Source organism: Hypanus sabinus, chromosome 7 (assembly GCF_030144855.1).
Source record: "Hypanus sabinus isolate sHypSab1 chromosome 7, sHypSab1.hap1, whole genome shotgun sequence".
Classification (NCBI taxonomy): domain Eukaryota; kingdom Metazoa; phylum Chordata; class Chondrichthyes; order Myliobatiformes; family Dasyatidae; genus Hypanus; species Hypanus sabinus.
This window is the reverse complement of record NC_082712.1, coordinates 124,101,740-124,128,904: the sequence shown is the minus strand read 5'-3', so window position 1 is coordinate 124,128,904 and position 27,165 is coordinate 124,101,740. Positions and strand designations below refer to the sequence as shown.

Below are 27,165 nucleotides of genomic sequence, written 5' to 3'. Positions count from 1 at the left end.
TCCTCCTTCACTCTCCCGTGATTCCAAGTGCAGTGTATACTTTGCAGAGCGAATGGCCTGCAGAGCCATGACACCCAACCTCCACAGGCCAACACTTTGTTCTCCAGACTCTTCTTTGGCAGTTATTCTTCAGATCTTCATACTTGGCTCTTTTCTGCTCAGAGGCCTCCTCCATGTGTTCTCCTCATGGCACAGTAAGCTGAAGCATAAGAACGTGCTTCGATGAGTTGGACCACAACACAATGTTGGGCCACGACGTAGTCTCTGTGATGTGGGGAGGAAACTGCAGCTGTTTTCCCAGATCTGCTTTTAGCTTCCAGTCCTGTGCAGTGAAGAGCAACCCGGTTGCTTTCTGGTATTCTGTCAGTCTTTCCCCCTCTTTGACAAAGAAGATGGTATTCTTGACCGACTTGTTTTCTGGCAGATGCTGAGGGTGCTGCAGATTGTCTCAGTAGTTGTCCAGAGGACCTGGTCATGCCGCCACTGATAACAGCCATCGGCAAGAGCCCGAGGGCAGCAGCTCAGAATATGCTCTAATGTACCGGTTTTCTCACAGAGGGGGCAAGCTGGTCATTCCGCAAGGCTCCAGCAGTGCAGGTTTGATGGTCTAGGAGGGACGTCATAAACAGCCTGGATAACGAACTTGATGCGGTGTGGATCCACCTTCCAGAGATTGTTCCACGTGATCTTTTGCTCGATCACCTGCTCCCATTTGGTCCTTGCTGTTTCATTGCCACTGCTCTCCTGGTCCTCTCCTCCTCCACAACTGCCCTTAGTTCATTCTGGACCAGTCCTCGTCACTCTTTCCCTTGTACTTTGTCAAAATGGGGGACTTCAAGGCTTCCAAGTCCAACTCTTTCCTTGGCGACTGCCCCCACCAGCACTTCGTGGCGCAGTCGCGCCTCACCTTCTTTCACTGCAGCCTCTACTCTCCACTTTCTTCCAATTCTCACTGCCACTCTTGCTCCGGGAACCTCTGGATCTGACGACTCCCGGACTGTAGCAGCTTTCTTGCTCAAGAAACCTTGAACTCCTCCTCGATGGATTTCAGGGGGAGCCTCAGTTTGTAGTTATTCCCGTATAGAGCGATGCTGCTGCTGTTCCTTGGTAAACCCAGCCATCTCCGCAGGAAGCGGCTGACTACCCTCTCTACTTCAGCAACAGTGGAAATTGGAAACTCACAGAGAAGCAGTGGCTAGAGGATTCTTGGTAGTATACTGTGCTGGTAAATCCATGCCTTAAACCGCCCTGGAAGGCCAGTCCTGTCAACCTCTTGCAACCATTGTTCAAACTCCCCACAGGTGTTTCTCATTGCCACCTTATCTCTGAGTGCTGCATCTTCCCAAGACTTTTAACAGGGTTCTCTGTGATGGTAGGAATTGAAATGTACTCAGTAGAGAAGCAAAACTTCTCCTGTACTCTCCCCTTCTTCAGCACAACAGATCTTGATTTTGCAGGCTTAAAGGACATCCTTGCCCACTTCACCAACCTTTCCAGTCCCTTAAAATTCCACCTAGCACCAGGCACTGACTCCGTAGTGATAGTCAGATCATCCATGAAGACTCGTATTGGTGTTTGGCGGATCCCAGATCTTGATTTCAGGCCTCGACACTCTGCCTCTGCAGATTTTACCAGCATGTCCATTGCCAGGGCGAAAAGGATGACTGAGATGGTGCAACCCATGATGATATCAATCTTCAGGCTGCACCAGTCTGATGTTATTGGCCCTGTTGAGACTCTCAGGTGGAACTCGTTGTAGTCCATAAGGAGGCCTCTGATTCCGTCAGGAACATGGTGCCTCTTCAGAACATTTTCAATAACCTTGTGGGGGATTGATCCACAGACATTGAACAAATCCAACTACAAAACCACTAGGTCACCCTTACTCTCTCTGGCCTCTCTCAGGAGCTGTGTGATGTCTCCAGTGTGCTCCAAGCAGCCTGGTACCCTTGGAACACCACCCTTCTGCATGGAGGTGTTGATGTAATTGTCCCTCAGGAAGTATTCTGTTATGCGTTTTGCCACTACGCTGAAGAAGGTCTTCCCTTCAACACTCGGCAAGGATATTATCCTAGACTGGCTGATGTTCTCGGAGTTCTCTTCTTTTGGAATCCACACTCCATCTGCATACTTCCATTGCTTGGGCACTTTGCCTCTCTTCCAGATGACCCTGAGGATTCTCCACAGCCGCCAGAGAAGCCGGGGGCAGCGTTTGTAGATGTTGTAGGTGGTGCCACTCGGACCAGGTGCTGAGCCAGCTCCGGCTTTCTTGACTCCTTGCTGAACCTCCTTGAAGAGAGGCTCTCGAAGGCCGAAAGCCTCTGTTGGTTCTGTGGGGGCGATGAGGGCATCACAGTCCCCCATTTCAACTTCTCTGTCCAGGTTACTGAAGGTGCTTCGAAGATGATTTGCCAATTTATGTGGTTGCTTGAGTCCCGAGTTCTTTCCAGATGTTTGTGGATTTTGGTGGCTCTGTTGTTTTTAACATATGGCTGTTTGGCCTGCTTGTCTTCCTTGGTACCAAATCTTTCTGCTGCCAGTTATGATCACTGTTGTTATTATCTGCAATCTCCTCTCCACACCACCTTTGGCCACTGTTTCCAACACTAGATCTATGTCCTCATCAAATCTTTGCCACTGCTGTCTGGCAGGCTTTGGGCCATCTGATCTGCAAGGTATGAGATGTGATGTTGGGATGCACAGCTTGCACCAGGCGGAGGCTCTGGGTACTGCAGGGTGCGTCCTGACCCTGCTCCTCCTCTGTCTCCCCAGGTTGGGAACCTGGGCATTGTGGTGCTCTCTGTTGCTCTTCACACCTCATCCTTGACTAGTGGATTCTCAGGCCTCTCTGGTTCTTAGAAATTATGCCACAGATGAACTGCACACCAGTTTTTGTTTGTCCATTGCACTGTGTTGGTAGCCTTGTATCTGTCCAGCTGGGAAGCTCTTCTGCCCCCTCCTCTCGGGCTTCCCTGGGGGTGTCTTTCCATTCTTTGATCCATAGCCTGCTTGGGTACTCCTTTACAGGAGCTGCGGTTAGGGCTGCTAATCCACCTGCCCCGGTTTGCTGTCTTTCCAGGCTGTCAACCAGACTCTTCCTGATAGTCACTGGTGTCCCAGGAGGTAGTTCTTACAGAAATGTGCTGTGGAGAGCATTCTGACTGGTTGTTTCGTGCTCTGGTACGGAGGGGAGACTGCAAAAGATTGAAGTAAGTTGCAGAAACATGCAAAGTTGGTCAGCTCCATCATGGGTATTCAAGACATCTTTAAGAAGTGGTGCCCGAGGAAGGCGATGTCCATTATTGAGGATCCCCACCATCCAGAACATGCCCACTTCACACTGGCACCATCAAGAAGGAGGTACAGAAGCCTGAAGGCATGCATGCAGTGATTTAGGAACAGCTTCTTCCCCTCTGCCTTATGATTTCTAAACAGGCATGAATACAGTCGGCCCTCATCCTTGGATTCCGGATGCGCGAATTCAACCCGGAAGTGCTCTTCCAGCACTTGTTGTTCGAGCATATAGAGACTTTTTTTTCTTGTCATTATTCCCTAAGCAATGCAGTATAACAACTATTTTACATAGCAGTTACATTGTATTAGGTATTATAAGTAATCTAGAGATGATTTAAAGTATACGGGAGGATGTGTGTGGGTTATTGTAGATCGGGATTGAAAAAAATTGGAAGTTCTCTTACTAAGTAAGTCGGAACAGGTACATTAGCGTCAGTTAGTCAAACGTTTGTCTTAGTATATAGTATATATTTTACCTTTCTATGCATATAAAACACTTAAGAACATATGTTTCAGCGCCGGGCTCAGGAACAGAAATTCTCGGACTCCGGACACACCGCTCCCGAGTGCACTCTCCACCGTTCCGGGTTGATGTGACAATCAAAAATGCAAAACCCCAAAACCCAATAATTAAACCACTGCGTTGCTTAGTAATAATTGTAGCTTTCATCGGGACAGAGCCTTTCTCACTTTATCCTTTAAAATTGTTCCGATCGTTTACTGACTGTAGCCTAATGCTTTTCCAATGACTGATGGCGTTTCACCTCTTTCCAATCTCTTTATTATTTCCATTTTATTTTCAATCATGATCGTGATTATTTTCGTGAACAGAAACACTGTGCATTCAGAGCTCTGGCGCCGGGTCCTAATGTCCAGCGCATTGAGACATGTTAAATAAGGTCTGGGATTCTGCTGGGTCCTAAGGTCCACCAGATAGAGAGGTTGCATAAGGGACTTGAGCATCCGCGAATTCTGGTATCCATGAGGGGTCCTGGAACCAATTCCTCGCGGTTAAGGAGGGCCGATGGTACTTCCTCACTACTTCTTTATTTCTGTTTTATTCCCACTATTTATTTTAATTCAACTATTTAACAGACATTGTAACTCAATGTTTTCCTCTATATTTATCTATCATGTATTTCATTGACCTCCTGCCATATATTTAACAGATTTTATGACGTATGCCAGTGATATTAAACCTGATTTGGATTTTCTCAGTAAATCTATCACTACAGTCTGCATACTACCTCACTTTTTAATATATATTATCTCCAATTTTTGCACAATGTTTAATTTATTCCATATACATACACTGTAATCGATTATTTATTATTTTATCTTTATTTATTTTAATTTCTTCTATATTATGTATTGCATTGAGCTGCTGCTGCTAAGTTAACAAATTTCATGTCACATGCCGGTGATAATAAACCGGATTCTGATTCTGATGCTTTCCTTTCGTACTCTCTCATGTACGGAATGATCTGGATGGCAGAGAAGCAACACTGTATTCAAAGTACATTCATTATCAAAGTATGTGTGCAGTATACAATCCTGAGATTCGTCTTCCCACAGACAGCCACGAAGCAAAGAATAACCATGGAACCATTTCAAAGAAAAACATCAAAACCCCCTCCCCCACGAGCAAGAAAAAACAAATCGTGCAAACGGCAGCAAAAAAAAAATTACCTAAAGCACGGAATATAAAACACAAAATCAAAAGGCAGATTTCAGTTCAGCTCAGTGTTCATTATCTGCAGGCTGCCTCGATTCAAAAATCGCCCAAAAGGTAGTAACAAAAAAAGAGACCAGAAAACAGAATGTGAATCAGAGTCCAATCTACAAACCATGTTGATTAAACTTTACTCTGGCACCATCCTCTGACAGCATCGGCAGAAAGAGAGAGACTGACATGTATCTTAATACATGTGACAATAATTTATTCTAAGTTCAACTTCATTAAAAACATTCTATCAAGTCATTCTCACACTGATGTCAGTGGAACCTTAAAGTGGTGCATTTTCCACATTAAGTTAGTGATACTAGAGACTGCAAGTTATTTGGAACTATCTTAAGGACATGAAGGAACTGATACATGCAAGCCTTTTCTCATTTAGTAAGAACTACCTTGTGTTTGGGAAGGCACTGGAGCAGAACTTGCTCTGGATCCCTCTTTCTTTGCAGTGCCAGAAAACTGACCTGCCACCTTCTCAGGCGTTCATACACATTTTTAGCGATTCCACCAACATACGTTTTAGTTGTGTACCACAGCCAGTACCTGATTAATGCAAACAGAAAACAGCCAGTTCATCATATTGGTGTGAATCTCCAGAGCCACATTTGCAACTTTCAATAGCTTAGGGGATAGAAAAGGGAGAAGATATTTGGAAAGAGGATGTGTGAAATGGAGACTGTTACAAACCCAAGTGGCAAAAATAACCAAACGCTCACTTCACCAAGCCCACGACCACATATTTTTTCATTTGCATATTTGTGCATCTGTGTAATTTTAATCTCCCACCCTATAGAATATACTCCTTCCTGCTCATTGGACTGCAGATTTGTCATACAAGAGGAGATCAAGTGGCCATGGACTGTATTCTCATAAACTTAGAAGAATATAAGTTGATGTCATTTGAAATGAACAAACTCCTTATGGGGGTCAACTAGACAGACACAGGGATAATATTTTTCCTGGTTGGGGAATCAACAATCAGGAGCCACAGTCTCAAAATAAGGGGTCAGCCATTCAGGCCAGAAATGAGAAGGTATTTTTTATTCACCCAAAAAGTTGAGATTCTTTGGAATTCTCTACTGAAGAAGCCTTGGGTTCCACACCAGCAGGTTCAGGAACAGTTTTTACCCTACAACTTTTAGACTCCTGAACCATAGTGGATAACTTCACTCACCACTACTCTAAACTATGATCTACAGCAACTCTTTTCATTCATGTTCTCAGTAGTATTTTTATTCACAGTTTGTCTTCTTTCTGTACCTTGATCTTTGTCAATCTTTATCTATGTATATTTCTTGGAAAATTCTATTGTATTTTTTTCCCTGTATAAATGCCTGCAAGGCAACAAATCTTAAGGTAGTATATGATGGCATTGACAATAAATTTACTTTGATCTTTGAGGATATTCAAGGAAGAAATCCAAGGGATTTTTAGACATTGTGGGAACATAGAGACTCGGAACAGTAGAGGAATGTAGCACTGAGGGAAAATGTAGCCACAAATTTATTGAACATCGAAGCAGGCTGAAAATAGATTGCCAAGTACGCTGAACATCCTGTTATTAAAAGTTTGAACAAGGAAGATACATACTGGTAGTGGGTGTCTGAATATTTAATGTGAAGTATTAAGTGGAAACTATTCATCTAGACAGAGGAGAGCCACATGGCAATTTTGTTTGATCTGATCTGCTAGGCTGATCTTGTTTGCCTGACAGTTCCAGAGAGTAATTTCCCAAGGAATTATCTTACTTATTGGCTGGGGTTTCTGCCACCTGAACCGTGGATTTCTCCTCCCATGACAGTGTTTTGGGCTGCAGGGGGTGGAGGATGGATGGCTGATGGGAAGGAAGAGATTAATTAATTTGAATTTTCTCCCCCAAGGGCTGTAGATGTTCAGTCATTAAGATTATTCAAAACAGATAGCTTTCTGAACATTAATGAATCATGGGATACTATTGGAAAAAGATTAGTTGTGACTTTGACAGGCTCAAATGACTGGACGGCCTCCTATCTACACTTATGTTCTCAATGGTGGAAAGATTTGTCACAATACTCTAACTACCATGAGGGTGCGTGAAGTTTGATGGACCATCCTACCTGCCACTTGTACATAAATGCCATAAGTTTAGAATATCTTCCACATTTTCAACTATGCTGCTCCAGTCAAGTGTTGTCTTCAGGTATGGTGCAATGTCTGACATGCTGTGGATTGATACCCTGCGAATAAATGCACGTGAGAATTTTCTGCCCTGGAAAGGTCACATTGGAGGTGCTGTGCAGAAGTACGAGCCAGTCTTCTATAAGCCGTCCCAGTAGAAAATTCTCATTGTGCAGAAAAGCATAAGGTGCCAGTAACAATCATTTAGACCCTATAATTATTGCATGGTGGAAGGGTCACTTGGAGGGGAACAGACAGATGACATTTTGGGCCAAGAACCTCCATCAGAACTGGAAAGGAAGGGGGCAGAAACCAGAATAACAAGGTAAGGGGAGGAGCAGGTGGACAGACTGGCTGGTGATAGATGAGTCCAGGTGAAGGGAAGGTGGGTGTGTGGGTGAGGGGAAATGAAGCAAGAAGCTGGTAGGAGAAAGGTGAAAGAGGTGGCTGATGTGGAAGGAATCTAATAGGGGACAACAGTGGACCATGGAAGAAAGGGAAGGAAGATGGTAACCAGGGGGTGACGTCGGGCAGGTGAGGAGAAGGAATAAGAAGGTAACCAGAATGGGGAATGGAAAAAGAAATAAAAGGGGGAGGGGCGACTGATTTGTCTCTGTACACAGTAAAAGTCAGGATCTCTTAGTTGCTACCCCTTTCACTTTGACTTCCCATTCTGACATATCTGTGCATGGCCTCCTCTACTGCCATAACGAGGACAAACTCAGGTGTGAGCTACTCCTTCTGCATAGACTCTAACCTGCTGGTGTGAGCACTGATTTCTCTAACTTCCAGTAATTTCTCAGAAAGGGTGATTTCAGTTTCCTTTGAGATCCCTAGCAGAGATATTTAAATCATCCTGACAGGTGAGGTGCCGGAGTGCTGGAGGATAGCTAATGTTTGAGAAAGGCTCTAAAAATAAACCAGGAAATTATAGGCCGGTGAGCCTGACATCAGTAGTGCGAAAGTTATCGGAAGGTATTCTAAGGGACCGGATATAATAGTATTTGGATGGACAAGGATTGACTAGGGTTAGTCAGCATGGCTTTGTGCACGGTAGGTTGTGCCCAACCAATCTTATAGAGTATTTCGAGGAAGTTACCAGGAAGGTTGATGAAGGCAAGGCAGTGTACGTTGTCTTCAGCAAGGCATTTGTTGAGGTCCTGCATGGGAGGTTGGTCAAGAAAGTTCAAGCACTTGGCATTCAAGATGAGGTAGTAGACATTGGTGCCTACTGGAGTGGGGTCCATTGTTGTTCGTCATTTATTTCAATGATCTGGATGATAATGTGCTTAGCTGGATCAGCAAATTTGCAGATGACACCAAGATTGGAGGTATAGTGGACAGCGAGGAAGACCATCATGGCTTGCAGCAGAACCTGGACCAGCTGGAAAAATGGTCTGAAAAAGGGCAGATACAACTTAATGTAGAAAAGTGCAAGGTGCTGCACTTCCATAGGCCCACTTCCATATGGGTTGGTCTTCAAGTGAATGGTAGGGCACCGAGGAATGCAGTAGAACAGAGGGACCTGGGAATACAGGAACATAACTCATTGAAAGTGGTGTCACAGGTAGACAGGGTTATAAAAAAAGTTTTTGGTATATTGGCCTTCATAATTTTTGAATGCAGGAGATGGGATGTATGTTGAAGTTGTACAAGACATTGGTGAGGCCTAATTTGCTGCAATTTTGGTCACCTACCTACAGGAAAGATGTAAATAAGGTTGAAAGAATGCAGAGAAAATATACAAAAACGTTGCCAGGTCTGGAGGAGCTGAGTTATAAGGAAAGATTAGAACTTTAGTCCTTGGAACATAGAAGATTGAAAGGAGATTTGATAGAGATATACAAAATTATGAGGGGTATAGATATGGTAAATGCAAACAGGCTTTTTTCCACTGAGGTTGGCTGGGAACACAACTAGAGGTCATGGGTTAAGGGTGAAAAGTGAAAAAGTTAAGGGGAACATGAGGTGAAACTTCTTTACTCAGAGGGTTGTGAGAATGAATAATGAGCTGCCAACACAAGTGGTGCATGCAAGCTCTGTTTTAAAGTTTAAGAGAAGTTTGGATAGGTATAGTACATGGATGGTAGGGGCCATGGAGGGCTACGTTTCCAGTGCAGGTTGATGGGAGTTTAAATAGCTTGGCATGGACTAGGTGGGCCGAATGGTCAGTATCTGTACTTTTCATCAACTCTATGACTTCCCCCCCTCTCTTTTTCCATTGCCATTCTGGTTTCCAGTGGGCTGGGTTAAAGTGTCAATCTTATTTAAATACTTAAGTCTAGAAGTTCCTAAACTCAGCTTTTTCTTCTTTGGAGGCCCATGAATGACAGGGAGTAGCAGGAATAATGTGGATTTATATATTTGAAATGATAACATTAAAACATATTTTATGTATGTGATGTAAATATACCACATGTATCAATTTAATGCAGAAGAATATTATATGAGAAAACATTTGAATGGACAGTACCTGTGAAAATGAAAACATTTGTAGCACGTTGTACATATGAATATATGTGTACAACATTAGCTGGTGTTTATGCTGGTAGTCCATGACAGTGGGTGTACCCTGAAACAGGAGCTCAGGATACAATGTGTATGGGATAAATCATTTTTCAAAAGGAAGAGGATCATCTACTGCAATTATTAAGATGCAGAATAAAGGGAAGGTTGTAAACTTTCCTGAACGAAGTGGAGATTCAGAAGGTTAGGGCATGAAGTATAAGAAGTAAATAATCAATTTAAGCAGAAATGTGATAACACAAGATCATGCAGAGTTGGGCCAAAGATGCCTCTGATGCTGTAAGGCTCTTTGACTCTAGGACAAAATTAATTACTTTTGAAATACAATATTATGAGGCAACCACAGAAATATAAGAAAATATAGAATATCATCTCTCCAGTGAAAAGCAGGAAAATCCCAAAAGTCAAGCACCCGTTTTACGATCATTGAACCTCCTGGAAGAAATAATGGTTTATTTTTACAGCCCCGCCCAAGGTTGCTATTTGAAATGTTTTCACTAGAGAATGCTAAAGTCCCTCATTTAAGTCAAGATCTAGTTTATGCACTAAACTGTTATTTCAGAATCAGTCATTCATCTCAATTACAATTCGAGCAGCAATGGTATTTTAATGTAATTACATAACTGAAATCTTGGTTTAAACAAATTACCATGCTTGCATGTAAAAAGAATGGGTTTTATGCCCAAACTACTTCCAGCCTAGGCTCCTCAGCAATTACTCATTTTGAATGCAAATGCACAGAAAATGCATCAGGATGTTTAGCTAAAGCCTCTATCAACATTTCTACGCTTGCATGTTTCAAAGCCTCCAGAAGCCAGAGGGCTATTTTAACACATTACACTCCAGCAGTTTCTATTGATGGATTTAGCTGGGTGTTGGAAGGACAAGCAAAACCTCATTTTGGGAATTCCACCATCTACAATTCCTGCATGTTACATTCCAACCAGACTCAGAAATATAAGGCTTTCCCTATTACTGCTGGGACAAAACTGCAAGCTCCCTAACAAAAAACACTTGTACAACTACCAGTGCAATAACTCAAGAAGCATTGTATGGGTATAGTAGGGTAAGAGGCCTGTTTCTGTATTCCACTGCTCTGCAGCTCTACGTGGTTCATTTATGGGAACACTTTATCCGGCTTTCCAAGCGATGCATGGTTAATAACAGATACTGCAAATGGCGTTCTTTACACGTCTTACCACGAAAAATGGTGAACTTCAAAAATGGCGTAAAGGTGAGTGAATTCCAGCACCACCTGATTTGTAATGTCCACCCAGTCCTGAACCTCCGGATCTCCGTGAAGTAAATGAACTTTGGAACGGTCCAGAGTAAAACCTTGGTCAATGATTTTGTTGAAGAATTACAAGATTAGTTTTAATACTTTTTCTTTTAAAAAGTGACTATCATTACTGATTCTAAATAGGCTACAGAACATAAACAGTGAAGGATTCAAAAAATGTAGTTAAAAATGACACTAGTTTTGAATTCCTTATTACTCAGGTAGGACAGATGTGCAAAAGTCCTCACACTCTATTCTCAGCCGTGGGCACGTCCTCTTAGCTAGAGGATGATGAGTTGGGGGGGGGGGGAGAGAGAGAAGAAATCATAATTGGAAGAATAAATGAGGAAATAAATACTAAGTATCATTTTAGGTAGCATCTAAAGCACTGTACTTGTGAAAATGTTTCTTAAATGAAGGACCAGCAAACATAAATGACCTCTCATTCATTTTAATTATCAGGGTCTACAAACAGTCCTGCTAGGAGAGAACAGTGAGATGTATAGCATAGTTCTCGAATACTCTGACTTAGTGGTGAACTGTCTGTACTGGGAGTAACATTTTTGATAACTGCAGCAGCCATCCTAGTGACCATACTGAAAATGTTTTATGCACCCAAGCCTAAATTTTTTTCCGACTTGACAAAGAAGGCATGCATAAAACAGGAGACTGATTAGTCCATAATTAGGCAATTGGAAATGTTATGTTAATGGTGAACTTCAGTGAAATATACATATTTAATGTCCAAATGACTTGGTGTCTGATGTAGTAATGGCAAGATTGTTAAACTTGTCATGCCTCAGTGGAACAGCAATCGCAGAACCTGCAACATAATCAGGTATCAGAAATACTATAAATCGACAGATCTTTGACACACTGATCATCCTTAAAGTTACGACAACTCAAAATGGATACAATCCAAACCGAGCAAATAGCACGATTCTAACAAAGTAGTACGAGTGTGACTACATCTTACAAATCTGGCATTCCTCTGCTCCAAAGTGAGCAGCTATGGCTTCTCCATTTAACAACAGTCCTGGTGAATGCTCTTTGCACTCTCTCCAAAGCACTGATTTCCATCTTAAATCAAGGTGTCCAGAATTATTCAAGTGGATTTATTCTTCGGTTTTGTGCCATGGTTTTATGGATCCCTTGACTTCATAAATGAAAATTGCTAAGTAATTTATCAACAGCCTTTTCATTGTGTATTTCTGCCACCAAAGTTTTGATAGAAACATCCCAACTGTCTCCGTTCCAGCATTCACTTTAAAATTTCATCACTAAGATTTGAAACTACCAACTAACATTCACCAGCGTTTCAGAACACTGACCTGAGATCCCAGAGGGCAATGGAAGCTGAATCGTAACTGGTTTCAGAAAGTCATCCGTTGAGTTTTGTGACAAGCAGAGCAGAGGGCTTGCAAGAGAGTGCTGACCATCTGTGAGCTCATGTAACTCCTCTACAGTAACAGGGAACACCTACGTTTGAATTCAAGGCAATGTTAGAAGCATCAAGGCAAACAAAAAGAAAACAAATTGGGGGAAAAGTACAATTTTAGAGGAAGCCATTCCCTTTACTGGAGGATGGAGCTGAGTCAGACACAGTCACATTCTTAGTGCTCCAGATGAAACACATAGCACAAACCTGCATTTTCACAGTGCGAGTCTCATTCACTGCCCCGGGTGGAAAGATCACCTTGATATTAGGATCCACAGACGAGAACAGTCGGGTTCCTTCAGTTGGGACAGCGCACTTATTCTCCTTCAGTCGTGAAATAACGATGAACCAGGAGAAATGGAGCACACTGCAACTGGCCATACGTCGTGACTGCATAGAAAAAGGTAGTTTTAAAAAAGAATACATTGTTAAATCGTAGCTGGAAGTATGCTAATTTTAACCATATAACAATTACAGCACGGAAACAAGCCATCTTGGCCCTTCAAGTCCATGCCGAACGCTTACTCTCACCTAGTCCCACTGGCCTGCACTCAGCCCATAACCCTCCATTCCTTTCCTGTCCATATACCTATCCAATTTTACTTTAAATGACAATACCGAACCTGCCTCTGCCACTTCTAACGGAAGCTCGTTCCATACAGCTACCACTCTCTGAGTAAAGAAATTCCCCCTCGTGTTACCCTTAAACGGTTGCCCCCCAACTCTCAACTCATGTCCTCTTGTTTGAATCTCCCCTACTCTCAATGGAAAAAGCCTATCCACATCAACTCTATCTGTCCCCCTCATAATTTTAAATACCTCTATCAAGTCCCCCCTCAATCTTCTACGCTCCAAAGAATAAAGACCTAACTTGTTCAACCTTTCCCTGTAACTTAGGTGCTGAAACCCAGGTAACATTCTAGTATATCTCCTCTGTACTCTCTCTATTTTGTTGACATCTTTCCTATAATTCGGTGACCAGAACTGTACACGATACTCCAAATTTGGCCTGGTACAGTTCTGGTCAATGCAAATTAACAAATTTTAATCCATAAACTGTTTCTATACTGAAAAATTCTGGCCTTTGCGATATATTCAACAAAAAAAATCCTCAAAATTAAATATAGTAGCTGTACAAAGACTTCTTCCCTACTTCAGTCCCAGAGGCATACCATTTAGAAAAGGGTGCCTTCAGGCTACCATATCTATACTGATAATCCACTCCCTACTTATACCAATTCCATTGCTCCTTAACTGCTGCGCTGTTGCAAATGAAATGCTACTTAAATGCGTTGGTGTTGCTGCTGTCTCTGTTGCAATTAGCTATGGAAATTGGAAAAGAAAATGTTTAATTTGATTTTACTAGTGGCAGGAATGATGATGTTTTCTCTAAGTACTGCTGCCAATGGTTTTGAAAAAAAACATCAGAGCACAATGGAAGATAATGGATCTTAATCTTGTGTTGGAAAGTAGAGTTAATTCTACATCCAGTAGGAAAATATTCCTCATGTGCTTTCTCCTGGCACTAGGGAACTCTGTTGTAACCATAGGAACTCCATCACCATGACTACTATTAAAGAATTCTGTGACATCATCCAAATGATAGAGACAAATGTAAGTAGCTCAGTAGAGTCCGCAAACAACACACTATACAACCCTAATGTACAATTACCAGAATAAACCAGAGCAAACTTCAAGTAAGATCATGTTCAAACAGTGGAAGAATGTGTGCAGTCCCTGAGAATGACGGCCAATTGTACTGTGCAGATGACAGAGCTCGTAAAACATACTGTAGAGCAAAACATGAATTAAGCTAATACCACAAGGACCCAAAATAGCATGCAGCACACAAACTTCTTTCAAATTAAATGCCACACATTACGACGATTAATCTACTTGCAAAAGAGATCTGTCCAAGTCACTTGCAACTGTAATCGTGGAGGAGACCTGCTTCATTAAGGAAATCATTAATGTATTCAGCTAATTGATCTAATGTCATCTGTATGTCTGATCAATATAATCAGCCATTGGAAAGAATATAATATACTTTATATGATTCCTTTATATTTTTCTATCAATAATGATGCTGGAAGCACTTGATGGCCCTCCACTCTACTACAGTAAATTCACTCATCTGGAATTTATGCATCTGTATTCACGCTGCTGCATCTGAAATTTTGTAACTAGCAAAGGTTTTAAGAATATTGAACAACTTCATAACTGGTTTCAAAATGTAAATTTGAACACTGCACGACTGAAAAGGACCATACTGCCCATTATATATATCGAATTCTGTGATCTTGTTTTAACGAGTAGTCTAGTCAGGTAAGATATGAGTAAAAGGCAATTCAGAGCCTACATTTTATTTCATCTTCATGAGAATAAGCTGAAAAGGTGACTTTTTTTTCCAAGTATTAAACAGAGTAACAGTGAGAAGACATTGGAGGGCGGTGCAGATGTTGGCTAAACAGCAGCAACACTCCTGATCATTTGGTCCTTTGCATGATTGTGAGTATAGACATTCATTCAATTTACTTTTTGATGTATACAGCACAGAGCTTGACGTGAGTTCTTCCAGCAGTGTGTGTTTGTTCATTAATGCTAATTAGTCTTAAAAACCTAGTGGAGTAAATCAATATTTAAACTGGTAAGAGGTAATATATAGTTTAATAACATATTTAATGCCTTAAACCTAGAACACTAGTATGTGATGTACAGTAATTCTTAAGCAATTCTCATGTTGCGTGATAGCTTTTGTCCTTTAAAGGTTATTTCCCATTAAAGCTCCAATGATCATATAGTATTTATAAAACCTACAGCACTAATTTCGTCATGCATGTATGTAACAGTAAAACCTAGCCAAAACAGGACAGGGCCACCACACTTTTTTGCTATTTTGTTGACTCAGCTTCTGTCTGCTGTCTATAAGCCATGCACTTGACCTGCACAATGAGAAAGGATTTCATGCACAGAACATGGACACACCAGGCTCTCCACAAAACATGCACAAAATCTCACCCCAATCTTAAGCGTACACACTAATACATCTTAGTAGCGTTGTGTTAACCGAGGAGAGGGGATTCACAGCACTTCTACCTTGTCAGCTTACACTAATGCAGAAGTTACGAAGCAACTCAAGCAAAGACATCTGCAAGGCTTGTGATTTTACAGGGGAGTTGGTCAATCAATCAATCGGCTCTTGGACAAACTCTGACCTGCTCCACGACTCCTGGTGGAGGAAAGAACGGTTCATTCGCTGTTTCAGACAGCAACTTCATATCAAGAGTGGCTTGGGGACAATGCTGCCCCCTTGTGGAGGGTGTACTTTCACAACATGGCCACAGCAGACGAGCACAGTGCTAACAACTCTCGAGAAGCTTGCACATCAGGACACAGCAGCCTACTTGATTGGCACCCATCCACCATCTGAAATATTCTTTAACACTGGCACACAGCCGCTGCAGGGTGCACCACCTACAAAACGAGGTAAAGTTACTTGCCCAGGCTACTCCAAAAGCACCTCCCAAACCCACAATCTCTATCACCGGGACAGATAAAGGCAGTAGGTGCATAGAAAAACCACCAGCTTCAAGTTCCCCTCTTAATTACACACCGTCATGATTTTGGATTAAATCATCCTTCCTCTGATGTTATAAACATTCCAGGAACTCCCTCCCCTCGAGCTCTGTGGCACTTGTTCCACTAAAAGTTTTGCATTAGTTCAAAAAGGCGCGCCACCAGTCCTCCTCATGCGGTATTAGAAATGGCCAAGAAATGCTGGTCATACCCGTTGATGAAAATAAATGAAAGATAAGCCAATCACCTCCACATTTCTATTTTAACCAAAATTTTTCAACACAAATGCCTTGGCTGGCATAATTTGATTTGCTCCCAAGTCTAACAAAGATGTTATACACATAATTAACAGCAACATATAAAGTGAGTAATACTAAAAAGTACACCTCTAACATTTACTATTTGAAGAATTGATCAATCGAAAGATCTTCCAACGTTAAATACACTTTTATAATTATGAGCATGACTAATTACCCGGTACCTTAGAAACCTTGGTCTCCAAATTATTCCAGCTTCCATTGAATGTTCGCATCACAACTTCTCTTTTGTGGCCAGAACGAGAAGAAATATATGGCATCCAAATAACCACTTCCTGTACAAAGGGAAATTTGTCACAGTAATAGAGTCCTATGACAAAGAAATGGGCCCTTGTACCCAACAAATCCACGTCAACCTTTTGCTCATCCATACTAATCTTATTTGTGTGCATTAACGTTATAATTCTTCTATGCCTTACATCAGGCACTGAACAATAACTTGCCTTATAAAGTTATGTGTATGTACAATTGATGTGGTCTGGATTACAGTTTACCATTAAAACCCAAAAGTCAACCAACTGCTCCCACATTACAGACTCGACACAAATCAGACATTCGGTTCATAATATCTGATTAGGAAAAAAGGGAAATTCCTCTCTCAATCTGTAGTGCCTAGCTGTATGCAATTCACCATTGCTAAACCTCTAAAACAAATTTACAAACATTTTGCTATCTACTAACATCCCTCACTACAACAATTATCTGAGGCTATACAGTAGATTCCAGTTAATTGGGGCACTTTGGGACCAGTACATTTTGGCCCAATTATGCAGCTGTCCTAATTAGCAGAAGGTTCATGGAATTGTTAAAAAACTATAAAAAAGCCAAACTGTTTAATTGAGTAAAATTTGTGTATTTAAATGAAATACAGAAAATATTGGAGCACTACCTATATCTCTACAGTACCATAAAACTGCATACTAGTTCCTAATGTTATAGATGGGAGGAATTCATCTGCTGTATGTTACCATGTTACTTTGATTTACTGTAAATGAACAAAATCAATGTAGACTCCTAGTGCAGATAATGAACTGGTGTCATTCAATGCTTTAGACAATTGCATCTTCCAAATCTTCATGTTTATTGAAACATTCAAGAAGATTATCGATACCTTTAAATTCTTCGTAATTCTTAACTAGTTGAAGTAGGGAACTTTCTTTCATTTTCACTCCTAGCCATTTCTGGAATCTCCAATCCTGAATGCTTAGAACCACAGTAAGCAAAACAATTCCAAATTGCCTTACTACTTATTTCTTGCCAAATATCAGTGACAAAAATCACTTTTTGAACAGGAACACACGCAAGTAAAACAGTTTACTCTAAGTACGATGTAGTGTCTAATGGCCACATAAGTACATGTGACTGATGCTCGTTGGAAACTATTTGGCAACTGCCTCCTGCCCTAATTAAACAGCATAGTGTCCCAAATAAACCAAGGGAATCCCAACTATTTTCTCGAGTAGTTTTTGTTTTTAAGAGTTGTCCTAAATAAGTGGCTGCCTCGATTAACCGATGGCCTAATTAACTGGAACCTACTGTGCTAATACAAATTAGACCTAGTAGTTTCAAAATGATTCACTTCAGAATAATTCATGCATATTAAAAAGCACTGACCACCCTACTACAAGCAATTCCAGGAAAAATTCCAACATACGTATTTAGATGAAGAGTTTGTACCTTTTTAAATTGTATACCATGAGGAAGTAGCTCCAGAACAGGGCTCAGTAAGAAGTCATGATGCTCGAGTTTCACCTGCTGAGGGTCCGGGGCTATGACATTGCAAGAGATCACGGTCACCAAAGAAACAGCATCAGGTGGGAAATTGATTTCAATCCCACAGGGCAAAGCAACATTGCAACCCTCAGCAGTAACAGTGAAGCTGGAACATATCAGAATAGTACATTTAGCTTCCACAGTGCATCTAAATGAAATGGCTAATTTAATCAGCCAATAACTGAACAGTACCTCTCTGCATTAGATGGAAGGTATCGGATAGCGATTTCTTTTGGTTTGTCCTGGTCTGTGTAAAATGAGAAAACAAATGGAATATTAAATGAAATATTACCAACTTATTCATATTAATTATCACTGAATGATTTCAAGACCTCTTCAAAAACTGCCAGCAAATAATGGACGCTGCATAAGAACAGTCCCGGAAAATAATTTCCCACTTCAGTACTAGAACTGTCCCATTACACAAATGAAACAAAATGATGAAGGGCTTGCGGAGAAATATGTGAACCACTTGACCCTAAAAATTACAACTTCACCTGTTATGGTACTCAGCTTCATGCTGGCTAATGGAGGGAAAACATCAACTGATGGAAGTAGTAAATTAACACACAAACACAAAAATCGAATTTTTAACACTTTAGTGAGGTAAATACTAAAATTGATTTTTTCTTGTTACCCCAGTTGTACTAAGCAAATGTCCAACATTTTTAAAAGTTAAGCTCCTGTGCCATTGCCCACAGAGAAAAGCAAACCTAAATCATTTATGGAAGATGGAATACTGTGTCCTGTTGCCTTGGAATTATAACTATAATTTCTTTTGGGAATTTTCCTAGCTGTAGTATTCTTTAATCATTTCTTCATTGCACTGGTGTGACTCCCTCGGACCCACACAAGTATTGCAGTACGTTTTGGAGAACTGTGAAGAAACCACAATTCCTCATTCACTCTGCAACCCTCAAGAGTAGCTGGAAAGAGAAAAGCAGAATGTATTGCCCTCTCGTGGCACATTTAATTCAGTACCATAAAACAAACAAAGCAGAGCGCTGAGAACTTCTTCAGGAATCCCATAGAGTCAAGTATGACTTGCTTCCGCTCCACTTCTCTGAGTTCAAAGGTCAACCTGGAAATGTCAGACTCTGCCACAGAGAGGCCAGGGGGGACTTGACTGGGGAAATGGACGGGAGTATGGGGGGGTTGCTCTGTTTGGAATGGGAATTGCTTTATTATTGTCACATGTACTAAGGTTCAGTGAAAGCTTGTCTTGCATGTAGTTCATATAAATCAAATCATTACACAGTGCATTATTGAGCATAATACTCCAAAGGAACACTGGGTTCTCAGTGCCATCCTGAAGGCTCCTTCTCCATTTTCAGCAAACACGAGGAAATCTGCAGATGCTGGAAATTCAAACAACACACACAAAATGCTGGTGGAACACAGCAGGCCAGGCAGCATCTATAAGGAGAAGCACTGTGGACGTTTCAGGCCAAGACCCTTCGTCAGGACTAACTGAAAAGAAAGATAGTAAAATATTTGACAGTAGTGGGGGGAGGGGGAAGTGCGAAATGATTGGAGAATCACCTTTTCAGCTCCTAACTTCATCCCACCCCCTCCGGTCTTCTTGTATCATTTCGCATTTCCCCCTCCCCCAACTACTTTCAAATCTCTTACTATCTTTCCTTTCGGTTAGTCCTGACGAAGGGTCTCGGCCCGAAACGTCGTCAGCGCTTCTCCCTATAGATGCTGCCTGGCCTGCTGTGTTCCACCAGCATTTTGTGTGTGTTGTTCTCCATTTTGAGTAGCCACAGACCAGAGATTCCAACATGTTGAAGATGTTAATTTGTTTCAAGGAGGCTTTGAGAACATCCTTGAAATACTTTCACCTGATAATAATTTTTTCCTATGACAGAGCTTGGAGTACAATGCACATTTTGAGAATAAAGTGTGAGATATCTGAACAATATTCCCATTGATTGACTGTAATTAGGGCTTCACTGCTGGGAATGTCAACTCTGGGAGAGGACGCTGATATCACTCCATTTACACTAACAATTTATTTGAATAATTCTACGGAGCACTCATAATAATTTAGTGTCTTGAGCACCCTTTGAACTGCATTTTCCAACATCTCACAAACAAACTGCCTTTGCACAAGAATAAAATAAAGAGCAAGTCATATCAAAGCTACTTTAGCATCAGTCCTCCTTTAGGGTAGTACAGAATCAAACACATTTTTCAATATTTTATCTGTGAATAATTCTAAGCCTGCAATCATAAGGTGCGATGAGAAATTTGGTTAACTGTTAAAGAATTGAGGTGTTAATATGTAATAACTGTACACAAATATGTAATTTGTGTAAAATGTGACAAAGATCTCTGGTTATGGTATTAGCTGAGAAGAAACTGCAGACTGAGGCTACATCCACACTAGACCGGATAAATCCATAACCGAAGCTTTTTCTCTTCGATTTGACCCTCCGTCCACACTGAAACGGCGTTTTCCTCCCCAAAAACGGAGCTTTTCTAAAACGCCGTCTAGAGTGTGTAAATTTGAAATCGCCGATTGGGCAGAGTAGTGTAGATACGGTAACCAGAGATTTCTAGAAACGCTGTCATGACGTGCTGGAACAGATTGTGGCAACAGCGTGGCATTTCATTGTTTTCTTGAATGTAACCTAACAAGTTCAGAACAGATGGTAACGAAACTGAAGCCAGAAGAGTTAGAAATGTACTCACCAAATACTTTCACCCATAACTTACTGAATAAATAAGTATATTCACTTTGCCCTGTTTTTTTGTCCTTGCTCGTATGAAGGTGGTTTACCTATTTATGCAAGTACTTCTCTGACAATAGATGTATGACAGCCTAATGTAACATTATGGAAATACAAGATAATATTGATGCAGACATGTTTTACACATGTAACAAGGAGCTTTATTAATGCAACAGAGTTAGTCAGTTTTTCAATGTTCGTTGTCAGCCGGGTCATATAGTCCGTGAACTCCCTGTCGGTTGCCTCCATAAGCTCCAGTATTTTTTTTTAGTTTTAAGTCCTCCTGCGCGAGAGCCAACAGCTGTCCATCGTTTGGCAATTTCCTTTTAAGTATGTCTAGTCTGTAACTGCACAAACCCGCACTTTCACAGCGAGATTCAACAGTAAACATGTTGTTTGTTTACTGTAGATGTGTCCTGCACATGCCCATTAGGAGGTGATTCGCCCAAATACCCGCTTTAATGTGGACGGAGGTATTTTCAAAAACGCTTGGTGTGGATGTCTATCGTTTTTATGCAAAACCGGCGTTTTCAAAATTATCCAGTCTAGTGTGGATGTAGCCTAAGAAAGAATATGTGTTGGAGCTTTTGGAAAGCATCAAGTTGGATAAGTTACCGAGAACGGTCAAAATATACCCCAGGCTACTGCGGGAGGTGAGGGAGGAGATTGCTGAGCCTCTGGCAATGACCTTTGAATCATCAATGGAGACAGGGGAGGTTCTGTAGGATCGGAGGGTTGTGGATGTTGTTCCATTATTCAAGAAAGGGAGTAGAGATAACCAAGGAAATTATAGACCAGCGAGTCTTACTTCAATGGTTGGTAAGTTGATGGAGAAGATCCTGAGAGGTAGGATTAATGAATGTTTGGACAGACATAATATGATTAGGAATAATCAGCATGGCTTTGTAAAAGGCAGGCCGTGCCTTACTAGCCTGATTGAATTTTTTGAGGATGTGACTAAACACATTGATGATGTTAGAGCAGTAGATGTAGTGTATATGGATTTCAGCAAGGCATTTGATAAGGTATCCCCTGCAAGGCTTATTGAGAAAGTGAGGAGGCATGGGATCCAAGGGGACCTTGCTTTGTGGATGCAAAATTGGCATGCCCACAGAAGGCAAAGAGTGGTTGTAGACGGGTCATATTCCATATGGAGGTCGGTGACCAGTGATGTGCTTCAGGGATCTGTTCTGGGGCCCCTTCCCTTTGTGATTTTTATAAATGACCTGGATGAGGAAGTGGAGTGATGGGTTAGTAAATTTCATGACACAAAGGTTGGGGGTGTTGTGGTTAGTGTGGAGGGCTGACAGAGGTTACAGTGGGACATTGATAGGATGCAAAACTGGGCTGAGAAGTGGGAGATGGAGTTCAACCCAGATAAGAGTGAGGTGGTTCATTTTGGTAGGTCAAATATGATGGTAGAATATAGTACTAATGTTAAGACTCTTGGCAGTATAAAGGATCAGAGGGATCTTTGGGTCCGAGTCCATAGGATACTCAAAGCTGCTGTGCAGGTTGACTCTGTGGTTAAGAAGGCATACAGTGCATTGGCCTTCATCAATCGTGGGATTGAGTTCAAGAGCCGAGAGGTAATGTTGCAGCTATATAGGACCCTGGCCAGACCCCACTTGGAGTACTGTGCTCAGTTCTGGTCACCTCACTAAAGGAAAGATGTGAAAACTATAGAAAGGGTGCAGAGGAGATTTACAAGGATGTTGTCTAGATTGGAGAGCATGCCTTATGAGAATAGGTTCAGTGAACTTGGCCTTTTCTTCTTAGAGCGATGGAGGATGAGATGTGACCTGATAGAGGTGTATAAGATGATGAGAGGCATTGATTATGTGGATAGTCAGAGGCTTTTTCCCAGGGCTGAAATGGCTAATATGAGAGGGCAAAGTTTTAAAGTACGTTTGTACTTGGAAGTAGGTACAGAGGGGATGTCTGGGGTAAGTCTTTTTATGGAGAGAGTGGTGAGTGCGTGGAATGGGCTGCCGGCAACAGTGGTGGAGGCGGATATGATAGGGTCTTTTAAGAGACTTTTAGATAGATACATGGAGCTTAGAAAAATAGAGAACTATGGTAACTTCTAAGGTAAGGACATGTTCGACAGCATTGTGGGCCAAAGGGCCTGTATTGTGCTGTAGGTTTTCTATGTTTTTAAACTTTTTCCACAAATGGCTGGTTGCTCATTTTTCCTATGGAATTACTGTGCTAGTCTTAATCAAAAAGGTCTCCCTGCCAAGAACTGGTGCAAAATTTAAGATCTCAAATAGATTGACACAATGTGTACATTAAATATGAACCATATATGGGGCACAGTAGAGTATATTTAGGCCATCGGGTCTACTCCACCATTCCATCATGGCTGATCCCAGGTCCAACTCAACCCCACTCACCTGTGTTCTCACCATATCCTTTGATGCCCTGACTGATCAGGAAACTATCAACTTCCACCTTAAATATACCAACAGAGTTGGCCTTCACCGCAGTCTGTGGCAGAGCATTCCAGAGATTCACTGCTCTCTGGCTAAAAAAATTCCTCCTTACCTCTGTTCTAAAAGGTCGCACTTAATTCTGAGGCTGCGCCCTTTAGTTCTGGATACCCTATCATAGGAAACAACCTCTCCACATCCACCCTATCTAGTGCTTTCAACATTTGATAGGTTTCAATGAGATCTCTCACATTCTTCTAAATTCCATGAGTACAGGCCCAAAGCTGCCAAAGATGGCCGATGACAGAGATGGAGGACCTACACCAGTGGCATACCGGGCTGTAACTAACAAGGAGACAACTGCAACAATATTTGGAGTAGCAGGGGGTACCTCATTGACTTGGTTGGAGAAAAATCCCCAGTGTGGAATTAAACCAGTCTGAACACAAGACCCCAGGATCAATGCTTTATGCATTAACGTTAGCTGTTCCCTGAATAGATAAATGCAACAAATCTCTTCGATTCTGCTGAAAGCAAGGACAGGATGGGTTGGCTTCCAGCACCCTGCTCAAGTTGAATACTCATTTTATTGTAATGGGAATTAAATATGAAAGTATGCTTCAGATACCATGCCTACAAAAAGTATTCCCCCCCCCCCCCGGAAGTTTTCATGCTTTATTGTTTTACAATATTGAATCACAGTGGATTTAATTTGGCTTTTTTTGGCACTGATCAACAGAAAAAAATCCTTTCTTGTCAAATTGAAAACAGATCTCTACAAGGTGATCTAAATTAATAACAGATACAAAACACAAACTAATTGATTGCATAAGTATTCAGCCCCTATAATATGACACACCAAATCATCACTGGTGCTGCCAATTGGTTTTAGAAGTCACATAATTAATTAAATTGAGATTGTCGTGTGCAGTCAAGGTGTTTCAATTGATTGTAGTAAAAATACACCTGTATCTGGAAAGTCCAACTGCGGGCGAGTCAGTATCCTGGCAAAAACTACACCATGAAGACAAAAGAACACTCCAAGCAACTCCATGAGAAGGTTTTTGAAAAGCACCAGTCAGGAGATGGATACTAGGAAATTTCCAAATCATTGAATATCCCTTGGAGAACAGTTAAGTCAATCATCAAGAAATGGAAAGAATATGGCACAGCTGTAAATCTGCATAGAGGCAATACTCAAAAACTGAGTGACCGTGTAGGAAGGGACGAGTGGAGAAGGCCACCACTATGACATCTCTGGTGAAATTACCAGCTTCAGTGCTGAGGTGGGAGAGACTGTGCATACAACTATTGCCCGAGTGCTTCACCTGTCACAGTTTTGTGGAAGAGTGGCAAAGAGAAAGTCACTGTTGAAAAAAGCTCACATGAAATCTCGGCTAGTTTGCCAGAAGAAATGTGGGAGACTCTGAGGTCAGCTGGAAGAAGGTTCTACGGCATGATGAAACTAAAATTGAGCTTTTAGCCATCAAACTAAATACTGTTTGGCACAAACCAAACACTGTACCTCATCAAAAACACACCATCCCTACTGTGACGTACGGTGACGGTTGCATTACGTTATGTGGGATGCTTCACTGCAGCAGGCCCTGGAAGGCTTGTGAAGGTACAGGGTAAAATGAATGCAGCAAGATACACGGAAACCCTGGAGGAAAACTGATGCGGTCTGCAAGAGAACTGCAACTTGGGAGAAGATTTGTTTTCCAGCAAGACAATGACCCCAAGCATAAAGCCAAAGCTACGCAGGAATGGTTAAAAACAACAAAGTTAACATCCTGGAGTGGCCAAATCAGAGTCCAGACCTAAATCCAATTGAGAATTTGTGGCTGGCCTTGAAAAGGGCTGTTCACTCACGATCTCTATGCAATCTGACAGAGCATAAGCAGTTTTGTAAAGAAGAATGGGGAAATATTGCAGTCCAGATATGCAAAGCTGATAGAAACCCATCTACACAGACTCAGGGCTGTAACTGCCGACAGAAGTGCATCTACTAAATACCTACTTGAAGGGGGTAAGTAATTATGCTTTCAATTATTCTGTGTTTAACAACTGCAATAAATTTAGATCAATTTGTAGAAATTTGTTTTCACTTTGACACAAAGAGACTTTTCTGTTGATTAGTGTTAAAAAATGCCAAATTTAATCCACTGTGACTCAATGGTGTAAAACAATAAAACATGAAAACTTCCAAAAGGGGTGAATACTTTTTATAGCACAACAGTGAAACCACTTCTGTAATACAATACTGTTTCCTTATATCAGAAATGCATTGCAAGCAGTTCAGAGAAAGTTTGCCAAACTGATATCTAGAATGGTCAGACTGTCTTATGAGCAATAACTGGGTAGGTTCAGCTCACATTTGTTGAAGATTAGAAAATCCAGGGGAACTTTACTGAATCATATTAGACCTTGAAGAATTTTGAAAGCATGAAGGGTATGTTTCTTCTAGTGGGATAATCTAGAACTAGGGCGTTCTAAAAGGGATTCCAAATTTAAGAGCGATATTATGATTTATTTCTCTGAGAGTCATGAGTTTTTGGAGCTCTTCTTCAAAGGGCAGTGGAATTAGAATTAATGAAAAAATTTTTAAGGCAGAGAAAGATTGATACGTGATAAACAAGGGGTCATTAACAGTCCTGGATTAAGATCTGATGATAAAATTGTATTCTTAAAAGGTGGTGAAGTGGATAGGGGCTACTGTACTAACGTTTGTACGTTTCACTTGCAAATCTAATTCTAGCTGCTTGCTTGAGGCATTAACGATAGATGTTAGCTTTAGAATTCCCTATTGAGATGAAAATGAAAAGCTTAGGAGGGATGATGGCACCTTACGACGACTCCTTTGCTTGCATCTTCAGAAGCAGCTCTATTTCTACCTTTAATATCTCTATTTTTCCCTTTCCGGGATCTTTTGAAGACCCTGGAGTTACATGCAGGCTTCGGTTCTTTGCGGGAATGGGACCAGTTCTCGGGGTTCCATGACTGGCTGCTATTCGACATGCCAAGGGTTTGGCCTGAGAGTCTTGATTGTGTTCGGAAGCCTAAGATCTCAGGGCTCTGGAAACGGGCGGATCGAGGGTTGACGTCACGGGAGGAGACTCATGTGTCACCGGGAAGGCTGGAAAATCTTTCACTGTGGGCCCGAAGACCCAAGGTCTTTGCAACCTTCAGACACAGAGCTTGATAAAAGCGACAAACAGACTTTTAACATCGTAAACCAGCTGGTTTTTGTTATGTCTCCCGCTCGCTGTAAAAATGGGGGACACCTCCCTCTCCCTTGCCAGGGAGAGAGAGAACCTGTGGGTTGTCAAATTTTGGATGAAATGCGAAGCCCTCGGGGTAACTTTGGTCTCTGTTTTTGTTATCACATAGCACACGCTTGTGCTCGGTAGTCTGTGCGCTTTTGTTTTGCCAGTGGGGGGAGGGGGGATTGTTGCTCGCCGCCGCTTATGTGCAGGAGGGGGAAGCCGGGGAGGGAACTTCGGGTTCTCACGTTTAACTGTCCTTCACTCTTTGAGACACTTCTCTGTTTTCGTGGATGTTTGCGAAGAAAAAGCATTTCAGGATGTATATTGTATACATTTCTCTGATATTAAGTTTGAACTTTGAACCTTAAAATACCAGACACTACTAATTATCGGATCAATAATAGGACTTGCAGATCAATGGCCTACTACTTATTTGGTTCCCAATCACAGTCAGCTTGATTGAGGATGTGTGGAGCAGAAGCAGATAGTTATGAAGGGGTGCATGAAGGGGTGTAGGTGGAAAAGAAATATAAGATGTGATCTATTCCCATGTACTGTACATTGACCGGGGGAGAGCGAATGGTTGTATTCTTAATACAGTGAATGTGCTCCCAAAACATTTACCCAGAACTTAGCA

The 27,165-nt window shown here is 41.6% G+C and overlaps 1 protein-coding gene and 1 long non-coding RNA gene across 8 annotated transcripts in view; one reads left to right on the top strand and one right to left on the bottom strand.

The window, feature by feature from the left end:
• Window positions 1-27,165, bottom strand: part of pidd1 (p53-induced death domain protein 1) — a 66,815-nt gene that overhangs the window by 29,263 nt on the left and 10,387 nt on the right. For 6 of the 7 annotated variants that reach the window (XM_059975518.1, XM_059975521.1, XM_059975522.1 and 3 more), the window contains 8 exons: window positions 18,288-18,342; window positions 18,000-18,201; window positions 16,487-16,597; window positions 12,637-12,819; window positions 12,323-12,470; window positions 10,912-11,047; window positions 7,126-7,245; window positions 5,422-5,572 (listed from right to left, as the gene is read on the bottom strand). In XM_059975518.1, the coding sequence (XP_059831501.1) occupies window positions 5,422-5,572; window positions 7,126-7,245; window positions 10,912-11,047; window positions 12,323-12,470; window positions 12,637-12,819; window positions 16,487-16,597; window positions 18,000-18,201; window positions 18,288-18,342 (1,106 nt within the window). The remainder of the gene's footprint in view (window positions 1-5,421; window positions 5,573-7,125; window positions 7,246-10,911; window positions 11,048-12,322; window positions 12,471-12,636; window positions 12,820-16,486; window positions 16,598-17,999; window positions 18,202-18,287; window positions 18,343-27,165) is intronic. The other variant, XM_059975524.1, reaches the window with a different exon arrangement.
• LOC132397153 (uncharacterized) lies at window positions 10,469-26,670 on the top strand. Its single transcript, XR_009513279.1, has 3 exons — window positions 10,469-10,946; window positions 14,842-14,937; window positions 26,198-26,670. It is a non-coding gene; the product is annotated as an uncharacterized LOC132397153 (long non-coding RNA).